This window comes from Gymnodraco acuticeps, unplaced genomic scaffold (assembly GCF_902827175.1).
Source record: "Gymnodraco acuticeps unplaced genomic scaffold, fGymAcu1.1, whole genome shotgun sequence".
NCBI classification, from domain to species: Eukaryota; Metazoa; Chordata; class Actinopteri; order Perciformes; family Bathydraconidae; genus Gymnodraco; species Gymnodraco acuticeps.
This window is the reverse complement of record NW_022990335.1, coordinates 512,317-537,017: the sequence shown is the minus strand read 5'-3', so window position 1 is coordinate 537,017 and position 24,701 is coordinate 512,317. Positions and strand designations below refer to the sequence as shown.

Genomic DNA, 24,701 nt, shown 5'->3' with positions numbered 1-24,701 from the left:
AGACCGTGAGAGTCAGAATAACTATCAGTCTGGAGGATAACAATTCTACATTTCAGCAAAACTCCATAAGCTCTGTCTGGGTTTGGGGAACACTTTTATTCTCTAATAGAGACCTATGTGTTTTTGTCTGAAATGCAAACATGACAAGATTGAAGGTGCCCAATGGAAAAGGATTGATCTTATAGAGTATAGAGAATTGTAGTAGATCTACACTGACAATAAAGTGGTGTGTTTCTGTGTGTTTGGCCTGAGGGATTTAGAGGAAGTCTGATTTGTTACTGGTTTTGCTGACATAATCCCCCCCCCCCCAGTTTCCCCTGATTGAAGAATAAACTTCAGTTTTATGGCTGAGTTTGCTACCTGGCTGGCGATGTCAGAGGGCATGGGTGATGGAGGCTTGGAGTGGGTGTTGGCGTCCTGAGATACGAAGCCCGAGTCGTGGGAGGAGACGCTGCTGAGCCGATGGGCGCCTGCAGAGGGCATCTGGAGAATGCTGTTGACAGGATAACACATGAGCTTAAACTCAAAATATATGGAGTATTGATAACAACCAAATAAAAACAAATCCACCAAGAAATACATCGAAATTTGTATTTTCCTCTTATGTTTTCATCTAATGAGTCATCATTTCAATAAATGGAGGATTTCTATTGACCAAATGAAAACAAATCTAACAAGGGAAAAAGTCATTTGTATTTCCCTTTTATGTATCAGTTTGTTTTATCATATGCCGCATTGAAATGGCACAAACAAAATGAAGAGGTGTTTTGCATTTCTGTGTTTTCCAGCATAGAGGCGCATTAATGTGTCAATAATAAGAACACTTTATCTTTGAAGAGGCACAGCGGTTTGAAGATGCAACATACATTTTAAAAATGTTAAACCAATCAACTATCGTGTTAAATGTTAAAACAATCAACTATCGTATCTCATAATGAGGGTCTCATGGGCGAGGCTATGGCTTGCAGCTTGCAGCACATTTTTGATTTTGGGTTTGAGAATTATTTTGATGTGTTTTTGAATGTAGTGTTCGTGCAGCCCTTTGGACCACAGGGAACTATTTCAATGTGAAAGGATGTCTGTCATGGCCGCTATCAGTTTGTTTAAGCAAGGATACGGTTTGGCCCCATACTGTAGCTGCGATTGCTTATTTGGGTTTCAGTTGGAAAATGAATGATGCATCTTTGTCTTCTCAAAAGAAAAAGCCCCCTCATGCCTTCCTATGCTGAGTAATGACAGTGCTTTGCATTTAGTTAACATGCTGATCTCTGTGGGACAAAACTGAACTGGGATAAGACTCTCACCTCACTTTGTTCCCTGTGCTATGAGGCAATTATTTTCATGTAGCATGGAAACAGTCAGATCAACATTAAAGGAATAAAGACAAATCACTGCCTTTTAACGTGTTGTTTGTTCTAAATTATGACAGAGTAAATGCCTGCATACCTTTTTTATTTCACATGTTCCCCTTGTTTGATTTGAGTCTACGTGAGCATCGTAAATCTTCCATAAAAACATACAGTATGAATGTGAAACAGGATCATGATGAAGATTTCATCATTTTCCCCCGCTTATTTTGTTCTGAAACGTGTTAAAGGGAGATTGATGTGTAGGCCAGTGCAAAAGAGGATAACAAGTTCCATGAAAAATGTATCACAAAAGCTGGGAGGCAGTGTTATGAGAACATTCTAAATGATGCCATTCTTCTAATTTTGGTGCATCAAAGAGCATTGATCCCTTCTTTTGATTTTGCTTTCCCTCTGAACGTCTTCGCTTTCTGTCTCCTGCTCTGTCATTCTCACTCAGCGTTGCTTCTCTTTGTCACCCACGCCTTTGAAAATGTGCAACATATGCGTCTCACCTTCCCTCTGTACTCCTCCCCCTCCCCCTCCTCCTCCTCCTCCTCCTCCTCCTCCTCCTCCTCCTCCTCCTCCTCCTCCTCCTCCTCCTCCTCCTCCTCCTCCTCCTCCTCCTCCTCCTCCTCCTCCTCCTCCTCCTCCTCCTCCTCCTCCTCCTCCTCCTCCTCCTCCTCCTCCTCCTCCTCCTCCTCCTCCTCCTCCTCCTCCTCCTCCGGAATTGATCTGAAGTTATCACTTCTCCTTAATCTTTTTCCCCTGGGATGAGGCTTGTGGAGGAATGCCAACTAAATATGACAAATTAAATAACTATAAATGATTCATTACACTGTCCTTATGCCCCTTTCTCTCTCATCTGTGTCTTTTAATAAGCATTCAGAGAGCTTGTTTTTCTTCCGTTTTGCTTCATTGTGTTTGTCTTTTGATCAGAAACAGATGAATAACCAAGTAGGTCTGCACATAAAAGGCCACTTTTTTTGAATTTCCATATACCACTGAAAATCCCCCACAACTTTGTTATGAAAAAGGTTTTTAATGATGAAAAAAAGCGTCTTTGAGTTTCATGAAAAGCGCTATAAAAGTCCCATGTATTATTATTATTATTATTAAAGCGCTATAGAAATACAATTTATTATTATGATTATTAACTAAAACATTGACATCGGTCAAGCCGGTTTTGCGTCATTCCTTTAAGTGGCTGCGTTGACAATAAATGTAGAATACAAAAAATATGCTGCTGTGTTAATTGGTAAAGATATCAGTGATGTTATTTCATGAACCGTAACATTAAAGCAGGGTGACTCGAGGCTTGATGTTCCTTTAACTGAACATTTCAAGGGTTTATATGTAAAGAGAATCTCCTCTCCTGACCCAAAAAGCTCTTTTGACCCACATTTTTCATCATTAGACTTTCAAATATGTAAAACTTGGTTCTCGTCTAGGATCACGGCTGTCAGGCTGTAATGTTTTACAGCTTTGGAGCTAATCTGGCTGTAAGAAGCTTGAGAAGTGCAAATCTGCCCCGAGCACGAGCGGAGAAGCTGGCAAGATACACCGTGTAGTGCATGTCGCCTGTCACTGATAGTGTGGCTCTGTGGTGGTGGGGGGAGGGGGTCCCCAGCACCTGTATTCATGACATACTTTATACATTTTTGTCTTTGCTTTTTGGTGTAATAACAGAGTTGAAATCAAGACTGTGCATAGGTGTTTACTCAAAACAACATGACAGCTCAGATCCAGCATGAATAATAGTCCGCCCGTAGCAACACATCTGACATGGTATATGAAACAATGCACGCTGAACAGAGAACAAAGAGCAACAAGGGGTGGGTGTGTGTATACGAGTGTGTTTATACCTGCACATGCTGCTCTTCCTGGAGCCTGTGTTGCTTGGGGAGGAAGGGGGGGTCTGGTAGGACCAGCTGTAGTCGGAGCCCTTCAGGTCCCGGATGACCTGCGGCAACACATAATCATATGGTGATGATATATATGTGTAATTGTTAAAATAGTAATACAAAAAATGCTAATTGGGACTTGTATCCTCATCTCCTCAAAAAGTTATTCGACAAGCTGTGCTCAAGGGGGAAGAATTCATTTTAAATCACTCAGTTTAGCCATGGTGTGGTGCAATCGTAATAGGGAAGGTATGTCGATTTCAGAAAAGGCTTTATAATTTCCTGAAACAGCTAAGCATTGTATTTTTAAGCAAGTGTTACTCAATCAGGAGTTAATAGTATAATTATGTGTTAGCAACTTTTTTCACGAGCATATAGCCACGCATGTTATGCTCCAAGGCATAGGAGCTATTTTTGTATATAATATACCAGGGACACAGTCATGTATCTCTATTGGAATAATAGCCTCGTCTATAGTCTTAGTTCAATAAAATAAAAACACAAGAGTAAATCAATCTGAACTTCTCTGCCCCCTGACACAAAATATGGCTTTTGTTATACCAAAAATAATTGTTTGTTGGATCGATTATGTGTTTGTTTTGATCCTATTGGTCGTTATTATAAAAGGATAGAATCAACAGACTCATTAAAACTGTGAAATGTAATCACACAAAGTGGATTTGATTTTGATCAAAATAACCTGCCCATCTGTGCATGTCAGATAATAAGTGTAGCAGCAGCATCAGTAGAATCATTATCAGCCCTTACCTGCTCACTGGCGGGTGGCAGCTTGTGGGGGTCTTCAGTCAGCAAAGTGAGGTCATCAACAATTGGCTGTAAATGTGTTATTTCTCCCAGCATGGCTATCTCTGCATTCTGGAGGGGGAAAGCAGGATGGGTCAAATTAAACAGCGACTACATCAGCAACAAAGGAAAACATCAGGGATGGCAAAGTACACACATCCTTTACTCAAGTAAAAGTACAGATACTTGTGTTTAAAAAGATTCTGGTAAAAGTAGAAGTACTGACTAAACTTCTTTACTCAAGTAAAAGTACAGATACTCGTGTTTAAAAAGATTCTGGTAAAAGTAGAAGTACTGACTAAACTTCTTTACTCAAGTAAAAGTAAAGAAGAATGGGCTTCGAAATGTACTTAAGTAAAAAGTACCCATAACTACCAACTGTTTTAAAGAGTAACTGACCTCACTTCATATGAATAGAACAATAATGTAATTGTTAGCTAATGAACGTTTTGAAGCTGAACAATGGCAAAATGACAACGTTTCCATTGGTCCCTCTTCTTTAGAGAAGACCAGGAAATTATGGATACACGGATCGTGTTAAAAAAGGCACGCAATGACTCTAAATAATAATGATCTTGCCTCCAAAGACAGATTAAAACTTAAGTAACGAGCCTGTTTTGAAAATGTAAGAAGTATAAAGTACAGGCATTTGTGTTAAAAATGTATGAAAGAAAAGTAAAAAGTAATCAGAAAAATAAGTAGTGGAGTAAAGTAACGTTACCAGACAAATATACTTAGGTACAGTAACGAAGTATTTGTACTCCACTACTTCCCACATCTGCAAAACATGTATTTACACCAGCGAGGTGAACAAAGTCTAAATGTTCCTCACCACCACAGGCTGCAGCAGGGTAATGAAAGTACAGTAACGCCCCCTCTCCTCCAGCAGGGCTCTGCGCACCGCCTGCTTCTCCGTCTCCTCCATCAGCAGGTACATGTCACTCACGTCCTGCATGGCACTGTCCAGCTGGGGGCGCAAGTTACCCCGGCCTATTAAAATGCAAAGCAAAGGGTGCAGACACACAGAAGAGGGGAGGGCGGCGGGAGGGAAGATGTGAGGAGGGTTGAGTAAAGAAAGATAAGAGAGGAGGAGGAATGAAGAGAGATTGAGAAATTGAGGGGCGGATGTGAAGGAAGTAAAGTGGACATAGTTCAGGGTGGAGGGAAAGAGTAAAACAAATGAGAGATGATTAGAACACATAATGATAAATTGCTGTGTACTAAAGGTCAACACACTGACAAACATTACACTCAAATGATTCATGTTCATGGGAATGAGTGGACGCTAAATCATGTCAACAATCGTGAACTGATGCAAAACAACTGGTGGTGACTTGAATGTCCTGAAATGGATGTTAAGAGAATTTCTAAAGAGTTATTCATGATTGCAAACCACAATGACACTAGATGATGGATGAAGGAAGGCAAAAGAATAAAAGGTTGCAATGAAAATGAAAATGAAAATGAAAATGGAGATGCCATATTTTCTGTCACTGATGGCGTCAATTACACTGCCAGAAAAAAACACCTGATATATCTTACCATTTTTGGTTTAATCTTAAACAATGTACTCTTTGTAACTATCTATAAACTTGAAAAATATAAGTAAGAAAAATAGTTTTGTCTGCAGATATTCTGTACTAAACAAGACCCCTGTCCAGATGTCTACTCCATGTTTTATTCTTTATAAAATGTCTATAGTCCAACTGAAGAAAAAAAATATCTTTCATCAGCTTATGTAGAAAACGATTGCACAGATTTGGTTTTTGCTATGTTTCTTATATCATAGTTATTCCAACAGTCCTATTGTCTTTTATACTTTGACTGGCACCTTCTATGCGATTTATAAATAACAGTTTAATTGGCTAATATTGCAGAGCACCAGCGTATTATGACACTGATTAAATTAAGAGTCCCATGAGAATGACAGCTTGCCAATTAATAGGCCCTTAAAACCAAAGTTTAGGTCTCTGGGAGTGTTTTTTAGCACTTCGCTAAGGGGAGCCAAATGTCAGCTCAAGACAAAGACGCTAAAATTACTGAGAGGAATGAAAGATTGTCTAAGAGATACTTTGCCAAAAATGGGCAGTTCTTACTTTATTAAGAGGCTTTTAGAGAGTTGAAAGGCTGCATTTGAATGAGTGATACATTTTATGATGGCTAAATAAATACCATTTAGCTGCTTCAGTTTAAGGGTCCTGTTGCACTGCATTGTGGATACTTAAATAGAACAGAGCTGTCGGTAATGCCATTAGGAACACCTGTTCTATTCCTGCCATGACCTAAGCCTGTTTATTTACATATATAACTTACATCTTCAATGTTTGGATTTCGACAATGAGTTTCAAGTTCAGGTAAAAGAATACTCAATGTTAGATATTTGGGGAAAGTTGCTTTCTTTTCGAGAGTTAAATGAGAAGACAGCAATCAAAACATAAAGCTACATTGGGCAGCTGGTTAGCTTAGGTTAGCATATAGACTAATAACAGGGAACAGGAGCAAGCTAGCTAACTAACTAACTAACATAGCACTATGTAGTTTGTACAATTGAATTTGTTTGTATGAATAAAAAAAGAGATTAATTAGATTATTTTGTGAAATATAAAAAAGTTGATAGGTAGTTTTGTTACTCAAGCAAGGGTAGCCGTTTCCCCCCGTTTACAGCCTTTGTTTAAAGCTAATCTAAAAGGCTGCTGGTGGTAGCCTCTTTAGCATTCAGTGGAGAGTGCTATCCTCTTCTCATCTCTCTGCAGGAAATTCAATAAACCAATTTCTCGAAATGTCAAACAATTCCTTTTCTTAAACAAAACATGCTAAGAAAACACAGTTTTTTTACTGGCAGTTTGTTAAAAAAAAGATTACAATGCCTTTAAAAACTATGTCATGGAGCACAGCAGACATACCTAGAAGCTCTACAGCCAGGGGAAATAGCCAGAAAGAAATAGAGGAGAGGTTGCAGAGACAGGCAGGGGAGGAGAGACAGAAGAACAGGCAATGTTAGCTGTATCACATCAGGGCACATTGCATGTTTATGACCAGACCGTACTACTGGCTTGCAGTAAATCCTGTATGAAAATAGGCGTTTAATTACATCCAGCAGTAGAGGCTAATGCAAACACAGCCAGGAAAGAAGATAATTTATTTGATTTATGAGGTAGAAGCTGTAAATCACCCAAAGCTGGAAAGGAGCTTTTGAAATTGTGCCAGGCATTATGATTTGATTGAGTTGTCATTTCTGATGCTACACTCTAGATGGCGCCAGTTTAATCTGAACCATTAGAGCAGAAAAGAGACCAGCAGCACAGCATACTTCTTTAATATCTGCCTTAAAATGTCAATGAAGGTGTGGGAGGTTGATAAATTACACATTCTTGCCATAGTGGGAAGTGTTTTCTCACCTTTTCTTGCTTTTTTCTGGAGTTTTATGGTATCCAGCGACTTCCTTTTGATTTCCTGACGAGACCTCTTGTATTCTGCGTAGAGCAACCAAAGAAAAAGTCAGCTCCTGTCAAATGTACAGTTCTCACAAACACGTATTTATAGTTTGTATTTCCATGTTGTTCACCTTTGGCATGGTCTTTGTCCAGTTGATTAGCTGTCTTCTTCCATTCCTCTATTCTGTCCTGAAGAGGCGTAACCAGGCCTTCCATAAGAGCACTGCAGTGACAAGGAGGCACAGTGTGAGAAGAGCGAGTGAGAGGCATAACAAATAGCTTTACTTCCATCCATGGCGCAAAAACACTCAGTGAAGAGTGGCAGAGAGGGAGGTCAACAGGGATGGGATGGGACCTCAGATCAAAATAATCCTCTCAAATAAGAGAGGTACGAAAATTGCAATGGAGGGGGAGAAGCCAGTGACACTTACTTGGTGAAGTGGCGTAATTTTGTCTCAATGCTGCGGTGTCGCATGCACATCCTAGTCAGAGCTGAGCCGACGTCCCTGGTGGCACCTTGGAGACAAAACAAACAAATTATCAGCCACTACATAAGAGGTTTTCCTTTCAAATTGCAGATTGAAAAATATGTTTTTCTACGGATGAGACGTCATCAAGAGAGCCTTTTGCAAGGTTTATTCCTGTACTGTCAGATGGATTTATCCGGGTGTGTTTCCCTCGTGTGTGTTTCCCTTTGCAGCCACTAGGGGGAAGAGTGCTGAATGTAAAAGCAGACCCCATAAAAGTCACATTTGTTTGGGGAAAGCAAATGTGACAGTGTAAACTAAAACCTTCCACTCCCAGCTCCCGCTTCACAAAACATGCATTTATCCTTTTGACACTTCCGGGATTGCGTGCGTAACTCACACCACAACAGTATAAACAACAGCTTGTGTAAATCAGTGACTGTACTTCTCCTCTCCACTGAAGTGTAATTACATGGGTTTTTCAGCCCCTAAAGCCCAGGCTGGCCCACTGTCCCAATGAAGGTTCACAGCCTGGTGTAATATGTGCCAGCACTGATCTGGTTGTAATCTGGGCCACATAGGGCTAATCTGAGGGTCTCTAGCCAAACACAGACACACACAAAGGGAAAGAGAGAGGACCTCAGTCTCAGCAGCAGACAGGCCTCAGAGCGGAGGCATGCACGCTTGTGTTTGTATTCACATGTGATTTTTTGGAACGCATGTGCACAGGTTTGTGTGTGGACAGGTGGTGTGATTTACCATCCCCCCACCCTTTCCGAAGTTCTCACCGCCTCTATCCTGGAGGAAAAAGGAGGGAACCCTGTAAGGGGATATCCCTCTATTCTTCCCTGCCTGCTCTGCCTTTCCTGTTCTCTCTGTTTCCTAAACACCATTCATGCAGGGCAGACGCACGAGAAGAGAAACCGACTTCAACACTTTAAAAAAACAGGCTGTAAGTGATGCATAGAATAAAACAAAAAAGAAACACACAACCAATTTAACGAGGTTGAAATCAGACACTCTGTAAGGAATGCTCCATATGGACGTCCGGTGAGATCTGTGCTATTTTTCAAGTTATCACAAAAAGAAACTAGGTTACCACCATCTCCGGCTGATATCACGTCACAGTGCCAGTTCAAAGAACATTTCACCACTCTGCTGTCAACTCCAGTGATAGTTGATGCAGTTCAAAGAAACAGCAGATCTGGACTCCATCTTGTATGGCAGATGTAGAAAAAAGACAAAGGCTCTGTCCTGTGTCTGCGCTGCTTTTCTACGTGAATGAGAGAGGGGGGGTGAAAGGTCATCCAGCTGTATCACACGCAGACGTTACACCACCAGCAGAAAGTGATTTAGTGAACATGTGGAACCTATACACTGAGCTCTTGCTATAAATAGCGCGAGAGGTGTTCATCATTAAAGGACTGGTGTTGAGTTTCTGTCATGTAGCAGCCTTTATTCAGTGCTGCATGAAGTCATAGGAGAAAAGTGCACAGGGCATGTGTGCACAGGTTACAGTATGCATCTCTCCTGTTCTGACTTTCTTCTCTTAAATGCATTACAGGAGCCTACAGCTGCAAATCAGCTCTTACAGGATGGAGGGAGACTGAAGGAGAGAGAGGGGGCTCTTTTATCTGTATAACAGACCTCCCCCCAATGTCACCATCGGCTAGCAAGAGCCCCCAACCCCCACTCTCCTGTCCCATCCACACCTGCCAATTTATCTGCCTCTCCCCTCCTCTTCCTCTGCCGTCTCCTCCTCGTCTCCTCCCCTTCCCAGAGGGGGATCAGCTGACAGCTACATCCTGGGGAGGTCCAGAGGCTTCCTGCCTATGTCAGAGAAACCTGCTGGCCTCTGGCCTCCACCGGATGAACAGGGCTGCAGCGATTCACTCCCACAGCACCCTGCATGCACTCAGGCATGTGACCAGGGGCGGCGGGTGCTGTAGGCTAGGGAAGGCTAAGCCTTCCCAAATATTTGTGTCACTGCATCCTGGTAAAATACAAATATAATGTATAATGTCTGTGTCTTTGACATTAGCGCTGCTAGCCACCTGTGCCCTGTACTACGAAGCCAGTTCAACATACCCTGGATATGTTTGAGTAACAAACAAACTAAAAACAACAAACTAACAAACGAGATCTCGCTAAGCGGTCCTACGACGCTGGTTATCAACTCGGTAAATCAAGCCAGGGTTTCTCTCTCCAGCTGAGAGCGCGTTCACGTGAAAGGGGCGGGGTTAGCTACATTTGACCAATCACAAACAGGGACAAGTGTACTGACAGAGCAGCGTCACACTTCATTAATGAAAAGTAAACTAATATTAGACAAATATGAACTTTAAACATCCATGACTTAAACATATAATCCAGGATACAAGCCACATAGTTGCACCTGCAAGGTGAATACAGAACAACTGGTTAAAAAATAACTAGGCCTTTCGAGTGTTTGAAAGCGTATAGTTTTATGATCTGACTTTAATTACATTTGATTTGACTCGAGTGTTTCGTCAACATAATGTGTTGCTTAAAATAATACTTCTGCATACAGTATGTGACACTGTAAGTGTTGCACGCCCTAGATACGGCTGGAGAAGCTGACTCAGATAAGGAAATATATGATATTTTATGATAGCCTATTATATGATCGATGATCTGATTGATGATGTAGGCTAATATGAATGATAAGTGCGACACGTCGGCGTCTTCTCTGCATATGGCAGTTTAAACTGTATTTCCTTTATCCGGTAATATGACTTGAGAGATTTAAACTCCGCACACTGAGTTGATCTATTTTCTATATACGCCGGAGGCGGGCAGCGTCAGGTAAAAAAAGTTATTTAGCCTTCCCAAAGCTGAGCCTCACGCGCCGCCTATGCATGTGACAAACATATACAAGCTGGGAGGAGGGTTTGGATTTAAATGTTGCAGATTTCAAACTGAAAAAAATAAATAACAGTCATCCTTCCACCCATCCTAATAGAGAAGTCCCTCCTCTGCTGCTCGGTCTCATATGTGTTCCCGTACTACAAAACTGAATTGACAATTACTTTTCGAAGGATATTTATTTTCCCTTATTATGGTAGTTCTGTGTATTAGGCTACTAATACAATGTAAAGTCTGCTGAAATCTACTTAAAGAAAGGTCATGTTGGTGTGACACAAACACAGGACCTATTCTTTCACACACACATACGGGTATTGGGCCGAGCGCGACACCGTACTTCCGGTCTGCGTCGTTTTACGCAAGGTGCAAGCAGCCGTACACCGTCTAGGTGTTGCTAAGCTTCCTGTACTGAATATAATAGTCTATTGCCCTAATCAATATCTAGTCAACTCTAAAATACCACATATATGCAATGGCATGATAATATTATTGTGACAAGTGGGGTATTCACCTGGTGTTTCCAGAAATTAGACGTAGATGCAGCCAAAATCGACGAAGGCCACTGTCGTTTTTCCATACATCTGCAGGCAGTCTGTAACAACCCACATAGCTCTAGTTTACGCTGGTAACGACCTAGAGCAGTGGTTCCCAACCTTTTTTGAGTACTGTACCCCCAAAGCATTTCAAGCCAACCTAAAGTACCCCCTACTACGCAATCAATCGTGGTGATCCCCAGGATATATTAATAGTCTATATATTGTGGCAGACCGGCTGTGTGTGTGTGTGTGTGTGTGTGTGTGTGTGTGTGTGTGTGTGTGTGTCAGCACATATCAGACCCGGGCCGGGGGGCGGGGCCTGGATACGGCCCTGTGTGTAGCTAAGGTGAAACCTGGGAGTGGAAGAAGGAGAGAAGTGACGAGGAGAGATAGAGAAGAGGAGGATATTTTTGTCTGTGTGACCCAATGCGACAATTAATGTGACACTTAAATCATATTCAATCATAACTAATCATATACATTATAATAGCCATTGTTTAAAGACTTAAAACAAAAAGTAAGGTAACTCACCAATTAATGTGACACTTGAGCCTGTTTCTCCCTCATCAGTTTTGTAAGTCTGGGGGAGATTGTTGCAACAGCTGTGACCAGGTTATTCTCCAAGTTGAGTCTGTTCCTGTGTTTAGTCTTGATGTGGATCATGGCGGAGAATGTCACCTCACACAGGTATGTGGACCCAAAAGGCAACAGTTCATTCAGGGCATGTTTCCCCAATTCAGGATACTCCTTCTCCACACCACACCAGAACTGTGTCAGTGGTGTGCTTGAGTACCTCATCTTCAGGCTCCTATCTGAGGACACATCTATGAGGTCTTCTTGCAGTCTAGCGGGAATGCTGCTTTAATGCACGTCACAAATGGATTACGCACCCAGTCCATTGTGGATGACTTGTTGTCAATATCAGGGAAGTAGGAGTTGAACTCATTCTTGAGCTTGGACAAATGTGTGTGTACTATTTTCACAATTGGAGCTCTGTCACATTCACCAGTAGCAATGTATGCGTTCAGCTGCAGGAAACAACTTGTATCCCCTTTTTCACATTTGCTCTGCCAGAGCTTGATCTTCTCCATGAATCCACACACTTTGTCATACAAGCTAAGAACATTTGTGTCTTTACCTTGAAGAGAGAGATTCAGCTGGTTGAGTTTGCTGAAAATATCAGAGAGGTATCCCAGCCGAGCTACCCAGTCAGCGTCGTCGAACATAGCCACAAGTGGGTGTGTGTGCTCCGACAGAAATGCCCTCACTTCATTGCGTAGCTCGAACAGCCGCTGTAACGTCTTCCCTCGGGATAACCAGCGGACGTCAGTGTGAAGCAGGAGCTGTTTATGTTCTGACCCACCGTCTTCACAAGGTGACTGAAACAGTCTATGATTCAAAGGCCTGGACTGTATGAAGTTGATCACTTTTACGGCATCATTCAAAACATCGTTTAACTCTGGACTCATTCTCTTGCTAGCTAATGCTTCTCGGTGAATCATGCAGTGCGTCCATGTAACGTCAGGGTTTACCTTTTTTATGTGGGCCATTAATCCATTTACTCTGCCGGTCATCGCCGCAGCGCCGTCTGTGCACACATGAGAGCAGGATATCCAATCCAGCTTATGTTGAGAGAAAAAATTGTCAATAACGTTAAAAACGTCCTGTCCGGTAGTTCTCCCCGTGAGTTTCTTGCAAAACAGAATGTGCTCGTTCATCTCCAAAGTGTCTTTGTAACGCACAAACGCAATCAGTTGTGCTTCCCCACTGACATCCGTTGATTCGTCCAACTGCAAAGCGAACGTACCAGACGCTTTACATTTTTCCACCACTTGGTCAATGATGTCAATTCCCATGTCGTCGATCCGATGACACACAGTATTATTTGACAACGGCACTTTCTTCAGGACATCAGCTGCTTTCTTATCGAGCATAGTTTCTGCGAGAAATATAGCAGCCGGCAAGATTAGCTCTTCGGCTATGGTAAATGGCTTTTTCGATTTAGCAACGAGTAGCGACACCAAGGCCTTGGTTGAGACCGATGTCGCTTTCTTTAGTTTTTCTTGGCTTCCCTTAAATTCAGCCAGCTTTTGGTGGAAAAACTCTGCAGGCTTACCCACACAGGCGGGATGTCTAGTACTAAGGTGCCGATGTAAATGGGATGGTTTCATGCTATTATTAGAAAGCACGTCGCCACAGATGAAACACATTGGCTGCGGTGGCTCTGTAGTTGTGACCGTAAACCCGGAGAGCACATAATGTTCACCAAACTGACGATTCTTCACCTTCTCTGTTTTCATTTTCTTGAGAACGGGTTCTCCTGATTCAGCAGTATCACCTGTGCTGTTGTTTCTGGATGAACCAGCTCGACTCAGCCATTGATCCATAATGATTATGTTAACAGAAATTTTGATCTCAATAAACACCAGCGCATTCACTTGATAGGATGTTGATATTTTGCTAGCTAGCAAGAAAACCAGCGCGCCACTACAATGATGATGATGATGTAACACCTGACAGTCCGGCGGGAAGCTGAACGCCGCGCCAATAATAATATATAGCCAGCAAATTATTACTTAATTTGAATGCCCCCAATTTTGGTTACATTATTACAGATTATGCATTATTCATTATTTGGGTACAGTTTTCCTGTAAAATGTTTAATAAAAAAAAATCTAAAATAATTTTTTTTTTTTACTTTTCAAAATCTTTTCACGTACCCCCTGGGGACCACCCACGTACCACTAGGGGTACGCGTACCCCCGGTTGGGAAACACTGACCTAGAGCACACCCCTCAAGTCCAGAGATGTAATCCGAAGACATGCAGCAATTTATTCGGTCGTTAATTCAGAAAAAAAACCTAGTGCGCTCTGCCTGGCTAGTTAGCTAGCTGTTTATATTTGCACTTCCAGGATATTAGCACCTCCAGGAAAATGGCGTATTTATATATATTTATATGGCGCATGTTGCATTGTGGGTAGCTCGTGACGTCACTGTGTGAAAGAATTACAGGAGACTGTCGTTTGTGTCTCTGTATAAGACAAAAAGTCCTCTTTAACTTGTGTAAATGTAATACATAGACCAAATCTGATCAATTGTCTTCTTTGTTTACCTACCCAAGTAATCTGTACGGGTAGCCCTGGGGGGTTCATAGAGAGAAACAAATAAAACGAAATCAATTTAGATAAAACGAGGCCACGTTTTATTAATTTGTGCGCACGAGATGTAATTTGTGGCCTCAATTTAAATAAAACGAGGCCACACTTTATTAAGTGCGCACGATATACTTTCTCTTTCGCACGAGACTACTTTCTGCTCCGGAGCAGGTTAGCCGTTCAGCATAAATTACCATGGAGATCTAGCCCGCTAAGAAGTGAACCAGCGTCGTAGGACCGGAAACCCAAGAGGCTTCTCAATACTCAAATTTCCCCTCCTCGACTCCTCGGTCCTCCGGTAGTGACCCGGAAATGAATTTCAGCGCGCCATTTTGAAGGACATCTGCACACCGAGGATCGAGCGTCGAGGAGGCTCTCTGGAGGAGCTCTAACCGAGGATACACTGATGGTTCCTCCACGGATGCATTTCCGGGAACGGTGGAGGCGTGACGCACGGCCGGACTTATCTCAGCCAATGACAGCTATGCATGCATCCCCTGGATATTATTTTAGAAACTGCTTTCATCGCGTCGCGATGTTTCCAGAGAGAACAGCTGTAAGGTCCATGCAGAAAGCAGAGCAGTGTGTATAATATATATCACTCAGTATAACAGGCCTACTCTCTTTATTTGCTTTAGTTTAGTAGATATATACAAACAAAGAGTCGATATTTTTCTAAGACAATTGCTTCACATAATAAAATACACAACGGCTTATGCTTTAGGAGCTGTAGGTGTGTGTGGTACAGTGTGTAAATGCGGCGGACAGACGGGTCTCAGTTGGTTTGGTGTCCTCTGCTTACTTTTAATTACTTACTTACTTGTAAATACAACTTTTGGCCCGTAATTTCAATTCCCCATTTCAGCGACCAGAGAGAGGGGGGGATATATCCAGTCTCTGATTGTGTTACGTTATTATGAGAGTGCTCTCATACTTTAAATTGTATATATTTATATAAATATATTTGTGTGTGTGTGTCCGCATCTGTAGTCTGTTATTGTCTCATTATACCGCACTCTCAATGAATTCAAAGTAAATATGTGGGGGAACAATGTTCAGCTGATCTAACAGAGATACAGTGCTATGACAAAACACTCGACAGCTGATGCAGCTGTTGCCACGTAATAATGAACGGACGTCTCTTTAAAATGACCGCTCAGAGGAGAGGAGTTCTCATTTCCTTAAACGTCTGCTGCTTCCCCTCCTCTCTCCTCGGTTCGCCTCCTCGGTCCTCCACTCGCATCTCCTGTGGGCGGGTCTAAGTCTCGAGGAGGGGAACCGAGGAGGGGAAATTTGAGTATTGAGAAGCCTCTCCAGAGTTTTTCCTGAAGTTAGCTCGCTAAGAGAAAATCCGGCTTCGTAGTACAGGCCGCAGGGCTCCGTAAATCTGCCTTGGTTTTGTTTTATTTACAACTGTAACCACATGTTTAAAACTGTAACTGTAAATTACTTTTTTCAAATGTAGGGCTGCCTGCTACATTTTTAGATGAAGAGTGAACTAATTGGTTGTTTTGGTCTTTTTCGAGAAGGATTTCTTATGTTGAATTAGAAGACTTACTCTTGTTTCCAAATGTTCCCTCCTTTTGTCCCCCATTTGAGATTGTTATTTGTTGTTCAAGCCCGTTGAAGCAGTTTCACACTTAGATTTTGGGCTTTAAAAATATAATATACCAACTACCTCCATATCTTAGTCTATTAATACTGGACTTTGTAGTAGCATGAAACGTGGCTAAACGTATGTAGGAGCTGGGAAAGTGATTATTTAGCAGACTTGGACCCCTGGGGCTTCAGGGGAAGCACGGCCTTCCTAGTAGCAGACACCCACACATGCATTCATGAAGTAAAACACAGACCAGGATGGAAGAGAGATATGATGTAACATAGCCGTATATCTTAGGACACGTATATGCAACTGAACAGTAATGTGTAGTTTATCAGAACAGAGCTGCTGCCATGCATGTTGCCGAAGCTAAAAAGACAGCTGGTCCAATATGTAAGCCGAAAACACATGTGACTTGCCACCAGATCTGCTGTGTTTGTTGTCGAATACATAGGATTGTTGGTGGAAACGTCAAAACCCTACTGTTGGGAAGAGTTGGAAGAAGTCATAAAATCTTTCCCAGAAGTGAAAGTAGCAATAATAAATTGTAAAATTGCTGTTACAAGTAAAATTCCTGTATTTAAAATCTTACTTATCAGATATTAGTAGACATTATGTGTTATGGCCCATTTTTTAAATCACATATATTATATGAATGGGTTATAAGTATTTTTAACATTATTGTGTATCAAAGCTAGTAAATGTGGATTTCATTTTGGTTTCTTTATATACTGCTGCTGGATTCTTTAACCAATATTATGGCAATGTTTATTTTTTTAGTTGATTGATTTTCTGAATACCATTTTGGTTACCAAAATGTAGTGGAATACAAGTATTAAGTAGCATACAATGAAAATAGGTAAAGTACAGTAAACATTAAATTGTACTTCGGTAAACGTATTCCATCACATTCCACCACTGTTTTAAAGCTCCAGGATCCAGGAGCAGCACAGTGTGGTCCGGGTGTTTAGCGAGTGGTTCCATCCAAATCTCTGGTTCTGATTAACTCCGGTTTCTCGGGGTAGGAGGAGCGCTTTAATGGGTCTGCTTTATAGGGTGCTCTCCTGCCAGGAGCCAGGAGCTAAACCGCCACAGGTCTCACTCCCTGATGTGTTCAACATGGTAGCTATCTCTCCCTTTCAGCATGTAAACCCTGCTGATCGGCTCAGGTTTCATGCATACTGGAGACTACAGTGAGATTCTGCTGCTGTTGGAGTTCTCAAGCTGAATCCAGTTCTCCTGACTCGAGTGGGTGCTCCCACTTTCTCTGCTTCCTGTGTCAATAAAGCATGTTTATGTGGGCTGTAGAGCGAAAAGGTACAGAACATCCTCACAGTAACACTCCCAGGAATATCATTTTTTGCTAAGCTCTCACAAAGTTTGCCGCTTAGCAAAGGAAATTCCATCATCCGTGAGACAACACTTATTGCTCACCTTGGCACCTTTGGCGTCGCCTGCATGAACAGTTAATCCTCCTGCCTTTAGCCTCCCTCGCGCCTTTTAAGTGCTACAGAATGTGACCTGGCAGGGACACAGCGGAGGCCACTGATGGATGAAAGGGGCCGTGGGATGAGAAGTGAGGATGAAAGAGGGTACACACTGCCGAGGTGCCGGCTGGCTTTGGGCAGTCAGAGGGCAGAGGAAGTGTTTGCTGCTGCAGGTGCAACAGGACAAAATCTCCCACATCAGGCCCAGTAAATATAGCATTGAAAATACGTTTTCCAACACCAACAGGACCTTTGTGCGTTTATCTTCTCAAAGAAACCGAAAAAACAGTGCAAAAATGTTTTGCTTTGATTTTTAAAGCTCCACTGCTTTCGTGTAGCTACTACTTGAGCAAATATGCCGCTGAGATTTCTGAATTCAAAAACTATCATACATTCAAATCATCAAACATTTGCTTCAAAGCACAGCTGGAGTTCTGCCGTAGTGTCTGCTTGAGAGACGTCAGTATTACAAAAATAGAAATCCTGTGCTTCTTCTGGTAAGGGAGCAATAGCTTCTGATAGAGGGAAGCGAAAGCAGATAAAAGAGCGACGCACGGACGGACATCGATTGAGGAACAAGAGTGGAATAGTGGAGTCCTAGATCTGAACAAAGTTATGTGGATGACAGACACAGACAGTGTGCAAGTCTTTTGAGAAACTCTATTGAATCTCTCTGATCTAAAATGTAAGTATATTCACGTTCTTAAGAGACGGACTTTTCACAAGATTCTTTGTTCGTGATTGTGAACGACTGTTTCACTCAGTTATATTCATCTGCTGACTGATTGAGATTAAAAGTGTATTTTACTTTGTTGACAAAGCCTGATGTGGTGGGACTGTGTTGGATTGAGGGGGTTTCACATCAAAATGACTTTGTTAGAAAAGAAAAATAGGCCATGATTGTTTTTATTTATTGTCTTCAATGAGATGAAAACAATCAAGACAAAGAACCCACTGCTGTGCTTGTAAAAATAAGAAATACCCCCTATTTTATTTTTGAGATTGTTTTCCTCCTTACAAAATGAATATCTAGTTTTTAGAAATTATAAACTGGTAAGCCTTCGTTTTGCCACAGACTTGACTTTTACTTCTTCTTACACCAAATAAGGAAATATATATATTTTTTTGTTATATATTTTTGGAAACAGCCAAATATCATAGATATTAAATTCACCATGCAATAATGAAAATAAATGTAGCAAATCTTCACATTTGGAAATTGCCCTATCCCTTAGTGACGGTGAGGATGTTCATGATTGAACTTTGGAGAAACCAGAACAACATTCAAAACCTTTGATTCACTTCCTTTCATGTGGAATGTCTCCTCTTACAAGCAACAACACAAATGAAAGGCAGAGGAAACGGCTTCAGGATCAATTGTCTCACACACACACACACACACAGTTGTCTGGCCTCAATGCACAGCAAGTTTCACCTCACAGCGACTAACAGCCACAGAGGTTGGTGTCTCTTGATGTGGTATAAACAAGTTCTGGAGTGCATTGGGACGAGACAGGAGTATGAGTATGAGGAGTATGAGTATGAGGAGTATGAGTATGAGGAGGAGGAGGAGGAGGAGGAGGAGGAGGAGGAGGAGGAGGAGGAGGAGGAGGAGGAGGAGGAGGAGGAGGAGGAGGAGGAGGAGGAGGAGGAGGAGGAGGAGGAGGAGGAGGAGGAGGAGGTTATATTTTTCTGTTAAAGAAGCTTCCTGTTCGAGGACATAAATAAATGCCGCCCCCAGTCCAGATGTGCCGTTTCATTGGAGATGAAAACTGGAAGACAGAGAGAGAAATGCGAAATAGGATAAAGCGAGGATAGAAAGAAGTCGTTTATCCTGAAATAAGTAGAGAGAACAGAGAGGATTGTCTTCACCTCACCTCGAAAGGGGAAACTGGAGGATCATAAGCAATAAAAAAAAGAACCCAGACGTATTTAAACTGAAAGTATTAACAGCCAGACACTGACTTTGAGGCAGCGGTCCGTGGAGGTTGTCTCAGCTGAAAAAGTTCTGCCCACTCTCTTGTTCTGCCAAAGTAGCTCATTTGCAAACAATCCTCCGCACAATGCCGACACCTCTGCTGTTTTCCATCCACCACCTGTAGCCTGTGAGTCATAAGTTACCCTGAGGGGAAGTTTATTATCATCACTCCACATTTTCCTTAGAGACAAGTTTATGGGAGAGGCCAGTCAGGGCATAGGTGTCAAATATAAACTCTGTGCATACTTTATATTCTAATAATAATAATAATAATAATAATAATAATAATAATGAAAACTTTTCCATGTGGGTGGTTGGACTGAAATGTCTCTCCTACAAAAACAGTAGATTATACTGGAACTTTCTAACTTGTAAGTCCTCATAAGTTAAACAGATCTTTTTTCCCCATAATGATTGAGTTTGACAACAACACCTTCAACTGCTTGTATAAAAAAAAACTAGAACTGGAAGCCCTGCTTACCAAAAAAAGATTTAAGTATTCCCATTTTAAAACCTGACAATGCTAGCAGCTTTGTGAGGATTAGACACATTGTTGCTTAGATCTAAAACATAGTATCTTATATGCATGCTAACACACTCCCAATTACAAAGCTAACATCCCAATACTTAAGCTGTAAAAAGTGTACATTCAAGTTCACTATCTTACAACGCGTGTTAGCATAGTTAGTAAGCATTCAACACACAATACAGCTGAGGTTGATGAGAATGTCAGCATATAAAAAAGCCACGGGATCGAAAACATTACGGAAATTAATCTTGAGGGAAACATGAATGCTTGTACCAAGTTGCATGGTTGTTGTTCCACTACAAGTTTAGACTTTCGACCAATAACCAAGAATGCCCTTTCCCCCATGTTGGCACAAGAGCAATATTGTATTTAGTTAGTACGATTAATCCTCTGCGGATTATGGATGTCTGGACTAACGTGGTGGACCGACTGGTTAACATTGCCATCACCAGTGCCAATATGCTAGAATGGTTAAATGACTTTGGTCACAGTATTTTGATGTAAACCATAAAACAGCACATTGAGAAATATTTAAGAATGCTAGAAATGATCACAACACAAATCATGTGATCCTACCAGCGGTCCTCCACTCTCATCTAGTTTCTCCCTCTCATTCCCTCTTTAATGTCCTCCCTTACATTCCTCCATCAGGCTCTCTGGTGTGTTTTCCCTCCCCTCTCCAGCTCCCTTCCACAGTGAGTTTGTGTTGAGGATAAAGCGGAACACAGTGTTCCTCTCAAGCCTCATGTTTGTTTACTTAGTTTTGTATTTAAACTCAAAGAGAAACGTATGCAGAACATAACTATTTGTTTTTATTTCCATTATTATTATTATATTATAACAGGCACCCTTTTGTGCCTGTTCCTCACATCATGGTCTCAGCCACTTGACCCTGTGCATGTAGTCATTACAATAGTTGGAAAACATTAATTTATGCGGCAACGACTACATTGAGATTTGAGTTTAAAGACCAATAAACTCCCCAAAAAAATAAAAATAAATGGAGAGCTGTGTATGAAGCTTTTCGTACACCTAAGGTAGACATTTGAGAAAGAAATAAGGGGCCCTTATTGATACTTATTGGCTGTGGGTCATTAAATACCTGAATAGCCTCACATAGCATCAGCAGGACCAGAATGCATCATCCAGTGAATTCATTGAAGAGACAACATGTACATGTATGTCCATTTAAAATCCATAAACCCTTGTTACAAAGTCAACCCTATGTGTCTCTAAGCTCCCCTGTACTGGTACAATACAAGCTCATATTGGGCTCTAACATGAAATGTCAGGCTTGATGGATGTCAGGGCCGGTCACGTGGGTCGCACTCTCATTATTTGACATGTCGGTAAAAAATAGCTATGCTGTTGGGACAGTGCAGGGGACAGTAATCCTCTGATCTCACTCTACACTAGGCCACGGCCGCCTCTCGTCCATGCCAGGCTGTCCAGATGGCTGGTAGGGATATCCGTCCCATCTGCCAAGCCAGAGTAGCACAGGGGCCAAGCAGATTACCGCTTCGCTGAGACACTGATCTACTAACATACCTTCATCCATTCCTCCACTGAGTAAGGACTGAATGAGTAGGAGAAAGAAAGATAGACAGTTTGCAATGGCCCAATGGAACTGTAATGTTTTAGTAATGGTGTACTGTACAGGCTCCACACGCTCTCTGGCACACATGTGTAAAGAGAGAGAGGTTTAGTCAGCGTTGATGAGGACAAACTTGCAGCGCATCGCAGTCTGACCGGTGATCCCAGAGTGGGAATTTTTAAAGCTGGGGGTTGCTGATCAGGAAGGGAAGTGAAGGCAGTCTCTGTCTGTGTGTTACAGAGTGGGGCTAAGAGGATTAGCTAAACGCCTCTGCCTAGCCTGGATATCCAGAGCTGTGAAAATCCCACTAACACCACAACCCCCAACCATGGCCAAACTCACCCTCTAACTACATTCTCGGAAGAAATATGGCGCCTGCATTTCATCTCCTGATGGACCATTAGCCTGGAAATGCCGGCTCTTTGACCTCTACCTAATTCAACCATGTACAAAAGTGGAACAAATTAAGTCAACCATACACTATATCACATGTCATTCAGCAACAACAAACCACCAAACAGAGCCCACTACTCTCCATGGGTTTGGTCCTCTCAAATAGACAAAACTAAATTAAATGAAGGACGAATATGGCCTAGAGTAGACACACCAAAAGCCATCAAGCTAAACTGAAACAAAGCCCTCGGAGAAAGATGGTTGTTGAAACATGAAACATTTATAATCAAAAAGGCTAACATTCTCCTAATACATAGATCTAATACAGACTTTGTGGTCGGCAGGCCTTTATTGTACCCAGATGTGAGAGACAGACATATATCCATCGGCAAATCTTAGAGAAACAGCGCTGTCAGACACGGTGCCAAAACGCCTGGCAGCAGACTCCTCCAGCTGCTTCATAAAACACAGACACTGACGCCATGGCCGTGACCATAAACTCTAAAAATGGACAACAGGGGCAAGAGGAAGCCTACATGTGAACATGAGAGGGGGTTGTATGAGGTGGAAATGGGGGGGATGGTCCCAAATTTAATACAGCTCTTATGGAGTATGTATGAAAAGCTAAGAGACAACTAAATGCGTCAGGACAGCAAATCATAAAACCCTCTTTCATTCACCGTCATCTCTCGCTGGATCAATCAAGAAGCACTAAGCGAGGGGAAATGTTGCTTTTCTTGGCAGGGAAACGTGAACAGTCTGGAGCGAGACTGTGTGAGAGTTGAAGGGGTGACGAGTGTGTCAAAGGTAGATTAAAGGAAGCAGAAGAAGATGGCGATGAAACATCCAGCTGTGCCAGCAGCTGCAGCTTGTCCCCAAACACGAGAGGGGAATCGGGGTGACAGCGTTGACGGCCAATAGTTCACAGCCGAGGGCCAGCCCCCCCATGGCGCTATGAGCCATATATGGCGGTGCAGACGCTGAGATAAACATGCTCGCTGCAGGCAGACAGACCCACGCACACACACGTGAAGGAAGGCAGAGGGGGGGGGGGAACTGAAACTTTCTAAACGGTGAGCAAGTAATCTCCATGTATCTACCACCGTTTCCCGAACAGACTAGTGCAAAAGCAAGAGGAAAGAGTGGAACATCTGGATGCCAATGTATTTTAGGATTATAACCAGGCTTGGCCATTTGGCCTTTGGTGTCACACATTTTTTCAGGGCGCAAAGGCCACATGCCAGGGCACAAAGGCCATTGAGGGAAACATTTGGATTTGGAGCTTACAAATAAATAACTTCACTTTCTGATAAGAAAAACACACGAATGACATGGAAAACAAATCACTTTTTTAATATCAACCATGTCAAACATTATATCATCATATACTGTAGGCCTATGCCTCCTTAGTATTACCGTATATAAAATGAAATACTCTACTTTGAATAATTAGCGTTTGGTATTTTTTCCATCTACTACTTCTCCCATTCACAAATCCAAAATCAAATCAAAAAATCTAAAATTCTATTAATATGTAACAAATATATTCCATTTCAGAGCAGAAGAAACAGCCTTCAAGGGTCAAACTATGCACATACATCATTCAGCAGTGCACAGTGAAGCTCCAACATTCAACTGTATGAACAAGCAATACTTTGAAATGCAAAAGTGTGTGTGTGTGTGTGTGTGTGTGTGTGTGTGTGTGTGTGTGTGTGTGTGTGTGTGTGTGTGTGTGTGTGTGTGTGTGTGCTCAGGCTGGAGCCCGAGGACAGGAGCTCCAACAAGCCGTTTAGGACAGAGTGAATACACATACTATACAGAGATGCTATATGAGAAACCAATGTGAGTTTGGAAAAGTGCGCAATATAAATCTATTCTAGCATTACTATACTTGTGGGGACCTAAATCTGTTTACATAGTCACGTGTGGGGACTCGCCTCCCTTATGGGGACAAAATGGAGGTCCCCATGAGGGGAATCATTAATTTTAGGGTGAAGACTTGGTTAGGTTTAGGGTTAGGGTAAGGTTAAGGGTAAGGGTTAGGCATGTGTTGGTTATGGTTAAGGTTAGGATAAGTCTCCAGGAAATGCATGTAAGTCAATGTAATGTCCCCTGAAGTGATGTATACATGGTATGTGTGTGTGTGTCTTTAATCAACTCATCACAGCTCCTCATATCTGTTCAGAAACTAGACAACAGTTAAACATGAACAAACCACAGACTGTCTGTGTCATGGCGAATACAGTCGCTGCTTTAATTCTGTCTTTAGGACGTTGTTGTGAGATACAGGTTAGTTTAGCCTGATCTGATCGAATGGAGAATGGGATCGCTCCATTCAGAGAACACGCATTTTAAAAGTTTTTCGCCTGCCGTCTTCTCTGCACACTTGTCAAAGCATGTTTTTTACTAACCGTTATCAGTATTTAGTTACTTCGGCATCATTTTGAAACGTCTATTACAATTAAATCACGGTAAAATAGGTTAATTTTGTCGTAGTTGGTTTCCACCATAGTATTTACATGGATATAAGCCCCGCCCCCTCTCCAGCGCGTCCTGTTTGAATGACAGGAGTAAACACAGCTGACAG

General features: G+C 42.0%; 1 protein-coding gene across 1 annotated transcript in view; it reads right to left on the bottom strand.

Moving 5' to 3' along the window:
• mtss1la (MTSS I-BAR domain containing 2a) overlaps positions 1 to 24,701 on the bottom strand; it is a 35,976-nt gene that overhangs the window by 3,405 nt on the left and 7,870 nt on the right. The window contains 8 exon segments of the mRNA XM_034223331.1: positions 361 to 493; positions 3,212 to 3,309; positions 4,019 to 4,126; positions 4,887 to 5,044; positions 6,958 to 6,966; positions 7,453 to 7,527; positions 7,620 to 7,711; positions 7,920 to 8,004. Of these exon segments, the coding sequence (XP_034079222.1) occupies positions 361 to 493; positions 3,212 to 3,309; positions 4,019 to 4,126; positions 4,887 to 5,044; positions 6,958 to 6,966; positions 7,453 to 7,527; positions 7,620 to 7,711; positions 7,920 to 8,004 (758 nt within the window).